Below are 12,341 nucleotides of genomic sequence, written 5' to 3' on the forward strand. Positions count from 1 at the left end.
ATTATTTTTGAAATTTGAACCACGTGAAGGTATCAACTATTCAAATTTCTTAATGTGAAATTACGTGGTCTAAGAAATTAACAACACAGTTGGAAAAACCAGAAAACTTTTTAAATTAAGTGCATCCAGTTGTTAAAAAAAAGAAAGATATTAAATTTGGTGGCAGTCAGGGATAACTCCACCTAGAGTGCTAATTAGCAGGTCTATAAGAAAGATAAAATGATTGGATTATTATATCAGTTTATCTGATTGGTGAAGTTCCTCTTCCTTTGAGGGTACCAAGAGATCAATGTGATATAGGGGGAAAAGCATGGATTTTGAGATCAGGCAGAAATAAATTCAAATCCTAGCCTTTCCATACATTGCTCTTATAAGCTTGGGGAAGTTATTTAACCTTTTTGGAGTTTCAACTTCCTCATCAGAAAATGGGTGAAATCTTGGTAAGTTTATTATAAAGGTTAAATGATATAACTTCCAAGTGCAACATATTTTTTGGTTTACTTCCTTCCTTAAATAGACAGGCTGAACAGAGATGCACTGACATGCAGAAATTAAATAAATGTCTTGAAAAAATGTAAGTTGCACATGAAAGAACTACAGTTAAAGTAGTCAAAGTAGCTTAAGTCCCTGTATATACAATTTCATTTGTCAATCTCACATTTCTTGCAAAAAAAATGAAGATTTTTATTATCCTTAGAAGTTTTAAAAATCCTTGGGATATACAGTTTCTCTTTTTGCCTTTTCCTTCTATGTCTGAAAGATGGTCAAAAGGAAGAGTGCTTTGAAATATACTATAACTACTCCTTAATCAATACTGCCACTAGTTTTTTGGAAGAAAACATTTTATTCTAATACTCATTTCTAACATATATATGTATTTCCTCAAAGAGGGATTTTGCTCTCTACTGCTTATTTAGCATTTGAAAAATCAGTGACATGTACTTTTTTTAGTTAGCAAATACCATCTTAAGATATGACATATCAAAACCAACATTATCCAATAAATCACATAAACTTATTGATTTTTTACATTGAATACTTTGAGTGTGATTTGATATATTCACCAAAGGTATTACTTGGTTTAGTGATTGACTGATTTCTCTGTTTTCACTTCTGTAATACCACATGATGTGGTGTATATAGAAATATTAAAATCATGCTTAATACAGTCTCAACAATAGCAGCCACCATTATCTAGAATACTGGGAGTTACTAAATCCTAAAATGATTACTCAATTGTTGTCAAACTCCTGGCAACAAGTGTCTCAGGTAAAGATCCAGGTGAAACAAAGATTATTGCTCAATCATATTTTCCTGGCTATACTCAGGGTTGATTGCTAGGCACTGAGTAAAGAGTATATAGTTCTCTCTCAAATATATTGGGTAAAATGCATATGCCCAGATTTCCTTTCTCTCTGTTCCCGAGATTCATTACATTTGTTCAAAGAATTTAATGAGTTTGTTCAGGGAGTTGCATCAGAAATTTATTTTTGTATTAATGTTAGGACTGACAAGCAGTTCCTTTGTAATGCTGCACCAGTCAATACCTGTTTTTTGCCTAGGGATGTATCCATACCAATTCTGGATAATCCAGCTTTGAAGTGGGTTGGGCAGAGCTGGGTTTCTTTCGTTGGTGCTATTAGTTTGGCTTGTGACCTCGTCACACATGTCTTCAAAATTTAAACAGCACTGAGGATACAGGCTAATTAATTAAGTTCTGTAGATTCTAACTAAAGACACTACACAGGACATTTGTATCAAAATAGCTCTGTAGAAAAGGCACAAGAATTTTTTCCATTTCCTACAACTTATTATCTAGAAAGAACATTCACCTAACATATTCTGCTTATAGAAAAGACTCCTTTGTTTGGTATGTGAAATGCCAGAATTAGAAATTACCATGCCAAAGAAATGTTAACAATCTTCAAAATGTTCTTTAAGCTTGGCAGAATCAAATTTTTAAAAAATTATATATATATATTTCATATTTACTTATTTTAGAGAGTGGGGGAGGGGCAGAGAAAGTAGGAGAGAGAGAATCTCAAGCCGACTCTAGGCTGAGCTAGAGCCTGACCCTGGCTGGATCTCACCACCGATGAGAGAGATTCATAACCTAAACCGAAATCACCGGTTGGTGGTCTAACCGACTGAGCCACCCAGGTGCCCCCAAATTGTTATAGTCTTTACAGAATTTTCAGATTACAGTTCAAGGTAGGTGAAATATTAAAAATTGCACAATCAAGATATACAAAGACCTTTGTTGCAAGAGAGGAGAAGTGCCAAATCTTTTGCTTTTAACCAACCTAAGTCATATGCTCATTCTCTGGGTCAAAGGACATTTGCCATACAAACTTCACCAAACGCCTTTCTGGTGACTTTTAATTTAATTTATTTATTTGACATAGAGAGAGAGAGAGAGAGAGAGAGAGAGCACGAGTAGGGCTTTAACCTCCTGAGCCACCCAGGCGCCCCTCTGGTGATCTTTGATCATAGGATTTGTCGAAGCATGAGTATTTTAAAGCCCTTCTTTATTGACAAAAGAGAGAAGGATAAAGATAGGGATAATAGAAGCAGAGACAGATCCTTAGAAGGGGGAAGACACCTCCGCACGCCGGACCCCCCCGCCCCCAACTCCCGCCATCTGCCTTAGCTAGCTTGTTTTGCATCACCGAAATATGACAAGAATTAGTTTGGTTGCCCCTGGGCCCAGGGGCAGGTGGAAGACTCCTGAAGGAAGAGTAACTAATAAAAATGGGTCTTTAAGTTTGGCACTTTGCTAACGTATTCAAAACAACAACGCAATGAGGGACGTGCTGCTGTTGGTCCCATTTTACAGATGAACGAACTGAAAGTCACAGAGATTCAGCACAGAACGCCCGTAGGTCACACAGCAAGTAAGTGGAGGCACCAGAATTCCTAACAGCGCCAGAGCCCGCGCTCTCAACACGCCCTGCGGTCTGATTTCCTCGAGCTGTTCGCGGCCTTCCCACCTTCCTCGGTGGGACAGTTCCCAGTACTGAGGCAAGGCGCTGTCCAGCCCTCAGGCCCGCCGCCTTCCACGAGCTAGAGAACGCGGCCCCGCGGGGCCATCCCGGCGGCAGGTTGTAGAACTGCCTCACCCAGCCACGTCCCGGCACGCGGGCGGGCGGAATCGCCTCGGGGCGGCCACATCCCAAGCAGTGCCCCCTTGGTCCCCTCAGCTTCGCGCGCCGGGCTCCCCTCAGAAAGGCTGGAGGCGCCAAGGAAGAACAGCCCTGCCTCCTCTCCTGTCCCAGCCCCCTACACCCGCCCAAAGAGCCAAAGGCATAGGTTACACAATCTCACCTGTCCCAGAGGTGGCGACCGCTCCAATGACTGACGCTCCGCTCCTCCAACCAGGGGCTGTCAGGAAGGTGGAGACGCGCTGAGACGGATTGCTTCTCTCCTCCAATCCCCATGCAGCAATTCTCCGGCCGCAGTCTCCGCGTCCGGCGGGGAGCGACAGGTGGGAGCTTCGTAACCTCCGCGCCTCTTGCATCCTTGACAGATAAGCCCCACCAAACTCCGAGTGAATTCTGCTCCAAATCTTACCAATTCTTGAGGATCGTCACTTCTGCGGTCATTTTAATCAAAAGTGGAAATTCCCCAGCCCTTTCCCGTCACCTCAGATGGGGGCGGGATGAATGGTACTACGGGGGCCAATTGTAGCACGCGACGTCCTGTGACAAAGTGATCGACACTCTGTGGCGCCAATGAAGCTTCCTATTGTCAGGGGTCACTATGACTGACCACAAGGCGAACTAATCCACTTTAAGGTCGTGACGAGGTAGTGAGAGAGGTTGACCAATAGACGTAGAAAAGGACCGGAAGTCGGCGCGTGGGGACTAGTAGGCGGGTGTTCGCAACCGCCTAGGCCTGCGCGGGTCAACGCAGCTTGGGGGCCGCGAGCCAGCAAGCGGCGCGTGACGAAGAGCCTGAGCGACGGGTCACCTTGGCCAATGATCTGCAGCCGCTGGAGAGCTGCAGCCAGTGGCGAGTGTGGGGGGCGGGAGGCAGCAGGTTAGGCAGTGAGAAGTTAGTGGCGCTGCTGGGACGGGGGGAAGGAGAAGCTTCTTCCTCCTGCTGTTCCTCTCGTTCCCGGGATCGGCGGCGGCGGTGGCTGCGAGTGACTCGGCAGCGTCTCCGGCTCCGCGTGCGAACCATGCTGACCGATGGCGGAGGCGGCGGCACCTCCTTTGAGGAGGACCTGGACTCGGTGGCTCCGCGATCCGCCCCAGCCGGGGCCTCGGAGCCGCCTCCGCCGGGAGGGGTCGGACTGGGGATTCGCACCGTGAGACTCTTTGGGGAGGCCGGGCCCGCACCGGGCGTCGGTGGCGGCGGCAGCGGTGCGGCCGGAGGAGACGCGGCGCTGGATTTCAAGTTGGCGGCTGCAGTGCTGAGGACCGGGGGTGGAGGTGGTGCCTCTGGCAGCGACGAGGACGAGGTGTCCGAGGTACGCTTCCAGGACCCCCGCCTTCCATACTGTGTGAGGCATGATTTCTCTTTGGGCCGGCACAGGGCTCGGGCCATCCTCTGGCTCCCCGGGCGGAGCCGTTCTCTGACAGCGATCGGCTCCATGGCGGCAGTGGCAGCGGTGCGGGCCTAGTGCGCCCTCAGCTTACTCTTCAGCCCGCGGCTCGAGCGGGACCGGTTCGCGTCACCATCCGTAGACCCACAATGGGGAGTCCTTTGGTCTCTAAGCTTCGCGCGGGAACAAGGACTCCTCTGGCTACCTCCCGCCCACCCCGCTTTGGAGATGGGGGGCGGGGTCTTGCCAGAGTCCCTGCCCTTGGTACTGAGAGAGCGAGCGAGACAGGAGAGGGAGAGAGAGACTGAGACAGACAGAGCTTGCTCGCTGAGAGGGCATTTCCACTATATGCCTGTCCCCAGTGTTGAGTTGTCTGTCAATTCTTTGCCCTGTACCTTACCTACGTATGAAAGAAGTGTTCTTAATCTCCTTTTTTAGTTCGAAGCATGTTAGTATGAAGAAGCTCTCTGCTTTTACCCTGAGAAAGCACGTGAGTCTTGCACCTGGGACCTTTTGTGAAGTTATGCAGGAAAAGGAAATTCCAGTGCATCTTTGCACTTCAGAATAGCTGGATAGCTGAAGTCTGTATTTTTAGACTTGGAGAAGTTGAAACACTGAACAGCTTTTGCAGAAATTAATGATCAGATCCTTCATTTCTTGTAACTCTTTAACTCTTAACTGTGCCTTTTTAGGTCCGAGCAACCTGGGATGGAAGGCATCGTCATCTTTTGGGCCCTGGGGAATAGGGATATATATATATATATAGATATAGATATCTATATCTATCTATCTATCTATCTATCTATCTATCTATCTATCTTGACCATGGCTTGGATATGGTACTGTTTCTTGACGGCTATTGTTCTAAGTGCCCAGAGTATTCTATTTTGGTTCTAAGGTGCCTCCTTCATTCCCCTATGACCAATTATTTTAGCCTCTGATCTTGCTGTTAAAGTACAGAGATTTCTCTGTGTACAACTATCCTGGCTGTTGTGTTTGAGAGGAATAAGAAACTATTTGTGGGTTGCAGAATACAGTTAGTGCATTGTCTTACCATTCTACATTGTCTTACCATGTCTGAACAGGGGTTCATTTAGTTTTAAAATGTTAGTACATTTTCACTCCAACATTTCACTTTGGAAAAAATAGTGTGTGGGTTGTAAGGAAGCTAGTCCCTTGAATGTCTGTATCTTTGAATTTCACTTTAAGAGAAATAACTTCTAAGTCAAAGTGGGACAGGATTTTATTTGAATAGGCAGTTATGGGGAGAGTCTCTGGAGCACCTCCACTCTTGTGCTTATGGAAGACTTTCTTTCATCCTTTCAATGAAAGTGGATGAGAGAGGAACCTAAAACACATGTACTTTTTACCTACAGAGCAAAGTGGGAATACCTTTAGATTTTAAAGATAGAGTCTTTTTTTTTTTTTCCTTCCCTAACTTGTAAGGGAGATTGAAAAGGTTTCCTTTTGTCTAAAAGTAATATCCTTGATTTTCTGGACCATTTTTACATAATTATCATAGGTAATGTGAAAGATCACTAATGCACTTTTACATAAATAATATGTTTAAATTTTTTCAGAGGTAGAGTGCGAGTGAGCCTCCAAAGTCATAAATTTCCTTTTTTTTTTTTTAAGATTTTATTTATTTATTTGACAGAGATCACAAGTAGGCATAGAAGCAGGCAGAGAGAGAGATAGGAGGAAGCAGGTTCCCTGCTGAGCAGAGCGCCCGATGTGGGACTCGATCCCAGGACCCTGAGATCATGACCTGAGCCGAAGGCAGTGGCTTAACCCACTGAGCCACCCAGGCACCCCAAAGTCATAAATTTCTAACTTCTTTGGCTCATGTGTTATATCTGGGAAATGAGCTTTTGAAGTAATCATTTCTATGAGGCTTGTTGTATACACACACACACAGCATCTCTCTCTCTTTCTCTAGCTTACTGTATTTCATTTGGATTCCCCATACCATGTGATTAAAGCTGTGAGCAGAATCGTACCTTTTTGTTTTTTTGATGGGTTTTTTTGCATGTTACTTATTGATGATCCTTGTACCCATTTAGGCTAGTGGTAGAACTCCTTAGTTACCTGTTACTTAAGTTTTCTGTGCCTAAAAAGGATTTAGGTATTAAGTGTATATCGGTGGGCCTCATTTTTGGAATGAATGTGTCTGGGATACCTGGAGACTTTATCTTAGTCTAAGATGTTGCTCAGGGTGCATATAGATTCTTTACTTTACTGTAGAAAAAGGAAATTTTATTTTTATGACTTCTTTCTCCCATATCACACAGAGAAAGAAATTCCTGGAGTATCTGGTCTTTACAGTATGTGTGGTAGAGGATAGTCCATGTGTTTGTGAGTGAAATGACATATTTTGCCCAAGCAGATTTCTTCCTTCTTTTTCTTTTTTCTTTCAAAGTATTAGCCATCTTCTCCCATATCATTGCCTTTGAATTTCCAGTATGAAGAGATCATAATGTTGTTCAAAAAATACTCACCCTGGGGCGCCTGGGTGGCTCAGTGGGTTAAGCCACTGCCTTCGGCTCAGGTCATGATCTCAGGGTCCTGGGATCGAGTCCCGCATCGGGCTTTCTGCTCAGCAGGGAGCCTGCTTCCTCCTCTCTCTCTGCCTGCCTCTCTGCCTACTTGTGATCTCTCTCTGTCAAATAAATAAATAAAATCTTTAAAAAAAAAAATACTCACCCAATTGGCATTTGATGAATAATGCTAAAATCTTTATTTTTGTCTTTTCTAGATGTTCTAGAACCAAGTACTTATACTTTAGACATACAGAAAGATAAAGAGTTATTTTATAGTTTGAGAGTGAAATTTGTCTTGTTCTTCCAAAGGGGCAGGACTTGGTGAGAAATAAGTAAGAAATGTGGAGGCCTAGTTTATTTGCTCTAGAATTAGTTGAAGTCTTATATATTTGGTGTACAGAGGCATAGATACTCTAAGGACCTCTTATTTGTTCATTGTGAGAGCCTATAGCTAAGAAAAAACAAGCTGTTTTCCCTTGCTGGCTAAGTCAAAAGACCGTTCGGCTTAAGGAATGGGCTTGGGTCTTTTTGTAAAATTTTTATTAGAATTATACTAGCTTAGAGAATGCCACCATTTAGGATCTTCGGTTCTTGTTGTTCTAAACATAGGTAAATATTTGTTTTATATTTCTTCAGGCATAGCAAGAATGCTCCTTAGCTGTCCAAGGCCTTGAATAGAAATCAGAACTTGCATTGGATCCTATTGAAATGTACTATTGTTTAGAATAGAAATCAGGTTGAAAATTCTTCAAAAAAACAATTTTTAAATGTTGATTTTTAGATTCGTAGTTTTTTTTAAGCAAGTAAAAAAGAAGAAAATAACCTAAAGGAAAGACTTTTGTGAGGTTTGTGAATTAATTTTTCTGTCATCAGAGTGTATGCATATGTATGCATGATATTCTCCTTTAAACTTCTTGTTTTCAAGATTTTATTTACTTACTTGAGAGAGGGTGAGAGAGACAGAGAGAGCACAAGTAGGGGGTGGGGGCAGAGAGAGAGGGAGAAGCAGGCTCGCCGAGGAGCAGAGAGCCTGACACAGGTCTCAATCCCAGGACCCTAGGATCATGACCTGAGCAGAAGGCAGATGCTCAGCCAATTTAGCCACCCAGTTATCCCCTACTTTAAAATGATAAAAGTCATATAGTCTCATGTTGAAAAATTCAACAGTGTAGGTATTAGATATATGGTGCAAAGTAGAAGTCCTTTTATTCCCACTGATCCTTCAAATCCCATTCTTTAGTGATAACCAATATTACAGTTGTGGTTTTTTTGTTGGTTTTTTTTTTGGAAATTTTCTAGGCCTATATAAACCTATGTGTGTGTGTGTATTTGTTTATATACAGATACTTTAAAGATAGATACTCAATTAGACAGCATAGGTTTTTATCATATTGAGGTTTTTTTTCTTATCTTGAGGCCTGTGCCTTACTTGTAATTAGGTAGAAGCACACAAACACTGTGTACAGCAATTTATAGCAAATTATAGCAAAAGCTTTGTAGGGATTTATTTTTCCTTGAAAATTATTTTTAGAGGCAAAAGTACAGCCATACAGAATTTCTATTTGATTTTCTCTAGTTGAGGAGATGTATCATTTGCTTTAGAGTTACTTGTAATCTGTAATCTGGAACAAGGTTTCTCAACAGCAACATACTGACGTTTTAGTCCAGATAATTCTTGTTGCTAGAGGCTGTCCTGTGCATTAACAACATCCCTGGCGTTTACCCACTAGATGCCAGTAGAACCCATCCAGTTGTGAGAGCCATAAATGTCTCCAGACATTGTTAAATGTCTTCTGGGGACAAACTCACCCCTGGTTGAGAACCACTGGTCTAGAGCCCATTCTTATCAGCAGGGATGGCAATTTTGTCACGAATACTCTGTATTCAAACTTTAGGTAAACAAGGTGAGTCACTGCTTTTAATAGCATTTCAAGGCTTGTGCTTATAATCTAGACAAGAGAGAAATTGAAGGAGGGTACTGAAAAGTTAAATGCTGTAAATTTTCTGCAGTAAGTTTATAATTTCGAGTAACTTTCACTTAAAATACTCTATTGTTTTTGAAAAATTCATTTATTGTTCATGAAAATAAATTTCTAAAAAACCTTGATGGGGACTTCATTCAAGGTAGAAAGTACTTTATTCCATAAATTATCAATACTGGTGATAAAATAGGAAATATAACTTTGTATACTAGTGCGAACTTTGGAGGCACTGGAAATGTTTACAGAAGGAAAAGCTACATGTTACTACTGTAACAGTTTGTTATATTACAAGTTTCATTCATTGAAGCCTTAAGACATGGGGCACCTGGGTGGCTCAGTCCTTAAGTGTCTGCCTTTGGCTCAAGTAATGATCCCAGGGTTCTGGGATTGAGCCCTGCATTGGACTCCCTGCTCAGTGGGAAGCCTGCTTCTCCCTCTCCCACTCCCCCGTTTGTATTCCCTCTCTTTCTGTCCCTCTGTCAAATATATAAATTTAAAAACCTTTAAAAAAGACTTTACATATAAAATGATGTGTTGATAAGTATGGTTATATGAATGGTGGGTCAAGCCAAAGTTGATTAGATTTGGATGGAGGAAAACCTTATTGTGAAACTTGAAGGATGGAAGGTTTTCTTATGGTTATTATTTAGTACATTTCTTCTTCTTCTTCTTCTTCTTCTTTTTTTTTTTTTAGATTTTATTTATTTATTTGACAGAGATCACAGGTAGGCAGAGAGGCAGGCAGAGAGGCAGGCAGAAATAGAGGGGGAAGCAGGCTCCCAGCTGAGCAGAGAGCCCAATATGGGGCTCAATCCCAGGACCCTGGGATCATGACCTGAGCTGAAGGCAGAGGCTTTAACCTATGAGCCACCCAGGTGCCCCTATTTAGTACATCTCAATAGGTGATTACATGTGTACAATTTGTGAGTCACAGTGACATAAAGGCAAATACAGTGAAAAATCTTGAAATAACCCATCCCAAATATCCTGCCCTCTATACTTTTTATGTCTTTTATTTCCTTTCAGAATTTATGGAAATACAAGTATGAATTTTTATTTTCCCTATTATTATACCAAATATAACATACTCTATATATGAGATTTCTTTTTTTTTTTTTTTTAAGATTTTATTTATCCATTGGACAGGCAGTAGTAGTAGACACAAGTAGGCAGAGAGGCAGGCAGAGAGAGAGGAAGGGAAGCAAGCTCCCTGCTGAGCAGAGAGCCCGATGTGGGGCTTGATCCAGGACTCTGGGATCATGACCTGAGCTGAAGGCAGAGGCTTTAACCCACTGAGCCACCCAGGTACCCCTATATATGAGATTTCTAAGCGATAAATTTGAGAAGGATTTAGACTTTTTCTAATCAGAGTGATAAAACACGTTAAGAATGAAGCATTGGAGATGAGTTTAAGCACATTCCTTCCTGAGTCTATCTGGTAGTAAGGTGAAAATGCACTAGATAACCTCTGAAAACCAATTCTGGCCTGATTCAGTGATAGATTAGGTAAATAAAATATTTTGCTTTAAAGAGAAAGCAAAGCAGTTTTTAAAAAGTACTAGTCTTGAGTTGGCAAGTAAAAAGAGTCTACCTTTTTTTTTGTTTTGTTTTTTGTTTTGTTTTGTTTTTACCAAATCTACCTTCCTACATAACCAAAAGTATAAGAAATAAAATCAGTTCCTTTTTTTACCCATTATAAAAAATTCCTTTTTTAACCCATTATAAATTAACTGCTTCTTTCTTTCTTTCTTTCTTTCTTTCTTTCTTTCTTTCTTTCCTTTGAGATTTTATTTATTTCCTGAGATAGAGACAGAGTGAGAGAGAGAGAGAGAACAAGTGGGGAGGGGTGGGCGGGAGGAGGAGCAGAGGGACAAGCTGACTCCCTGCTGAGCAGGGAGCCCAGCGTGGGACTCCATCCCAGGACCCTGAGATTACGACCCAAGCTGAAGGCAGACACCCAACCAACTGAGCCACCCGGGCACCCTTTTTCTTTTCTTTTCCCTTATTTTCTTTTCTTTAAGATTATTTATTCATTTGAGAGAGAGAGCAAGAGCAGGGGGAGGGGAAGGGGGAGAGAGACAAGCAGACTGCTCCCTGAGTGGGGAACCCAATGTGGGGCTCCGTCCTAGGACCCTGAGATCATGACCTGAGCTGAAGGCAGATGCTTAAGGACTGAGCCACCCAGGTCCCCCTAACTATTTCAATATATATATCTTCTTGGGCTTTATTATGTATAGTTTTCCTTTTCTGTTGCATGTCTATAAAGTCATAGAATTCTTGATGATAATCCTATCTCATCTCCTTTTTAGGTAACTGCTACCATTTACTGAATGCATATTATGTGCCAGTACCGTACTAGATACTTTGATTATTTGTTTCAATACCCCTTTGAGGTAGATGTCTGCATTTTTATAATGTAGGCTCAGGGAAATGATAAAACAAAAACCAAAAAAATTGGTTAAAATGTTACACAGCTAGTAGGTGGTAAAGCTGGGATTTGAATCTAGTACTGAATCCAGAACCCATGCTATTATTTTACTTCTTCAGATTAAGAAATAAGGCAGTTTGGGTTACAAAATACTGTTTCTCCAATAAATGCTTGCTTAGTCCCTATAGAAGTTTTCATTAAAGTGAGACGAAAAAAGTAAGGACAATGTAATGAACTTATAAAGCTATTTTTCTGTACTTTTTTTTTCTATTTTGAGATAATACTCTTCTTACTGTTATGAATTTTTAAAAATACCCATATTTGGCAAAATGTCAAATTAGAAACTTCATGTTGGGACCCTGGGCAAAGCTTTACAAGTCAGGACACAGTTGAGCTAAGTGACTTGCCCAGGATAACACAGCTAATTTGTAGTAGAAAATAGGTCATCTGACTCCCATTCTAGTTATCTTACTTCTCCTGCTGACTGTTTCTTTTTTGGTGCATTGTACCAATGAATTTAATTAGTTGCTTAAGACATGCCTGTCTCAGACTAGCACATAATCTATAGTTGACCTTGTTGGAAAAGTTTATATTATTTATTTATTTATATTAACATATAATATATTATTTGCTTCAGGGGTACAGGTCTGTGAACCATCAGTCTCAGACAATTCACAGCACTCACCATAGCACATACCCTTCTCAATGTCCATAACCCAGCCTGAAAGGTTTTATATTATTTAACGAAATCGGTGACTGCTGTGTAGATCAGTATATTAAGAAGGCAATTAAAAGTATACCATTGAGAGTGCGCCTGGGTGGCTCAGTGGGTTAAAGCCTCTGCC

At 41.6% G+C, this 12,341-nt stretch overlaps 1 protein-coding gene across 11 annotated transcripts in view; it reads left to right on the top strand.

Annotated features, from left to right (window-relative positions):
• Window positions 1-4,028: 4,028 nt before the first annotated feature.
• The window catches only part of ANKHD1 (ankyrin repeat and KH domain containing 1), a 131,506-nt gene continuing 123,193 nt past the window's right edge, over window positions 4,029-12,341 (top strand). For 10 of the 11 annotated variants that reach the window (XM_059417733.1, XM_059417734.1, XM_059417740.1 and 7 more), the window contains exon 1: window positions 4,084-4,471. In XM_059417733.1, coding sequence (XP_059273716.1) covers window positions 4,181-4,471 — 291 coding nt within the window. In that variant the 5' untranslated portion in view covers window positions 4,084-4,180. Of the gene's footprint in view, window positions 4,472-12,341 lie in introns of all 11 variants that reach the window. The other variant, XM_059417739.1, reaches the window with a different exon arrangement.

The sequence above is a fragment of the Mustela nigripes genome, chromosome 12 (assembly GCF_022355385.1).
Source record: "Mustela nigripes isolate SB6536 chromosome 12, MUSNIG.SB6536, whole genome shotgun sequence".
In the NCBI taxonomy this organism is placed as follows: domain Eukaryota; kingdom Metazoa; phylum Chordata; class Mammalia; order Carnivora; family Mustelidae; genus Mustela; species Mustela nigripes.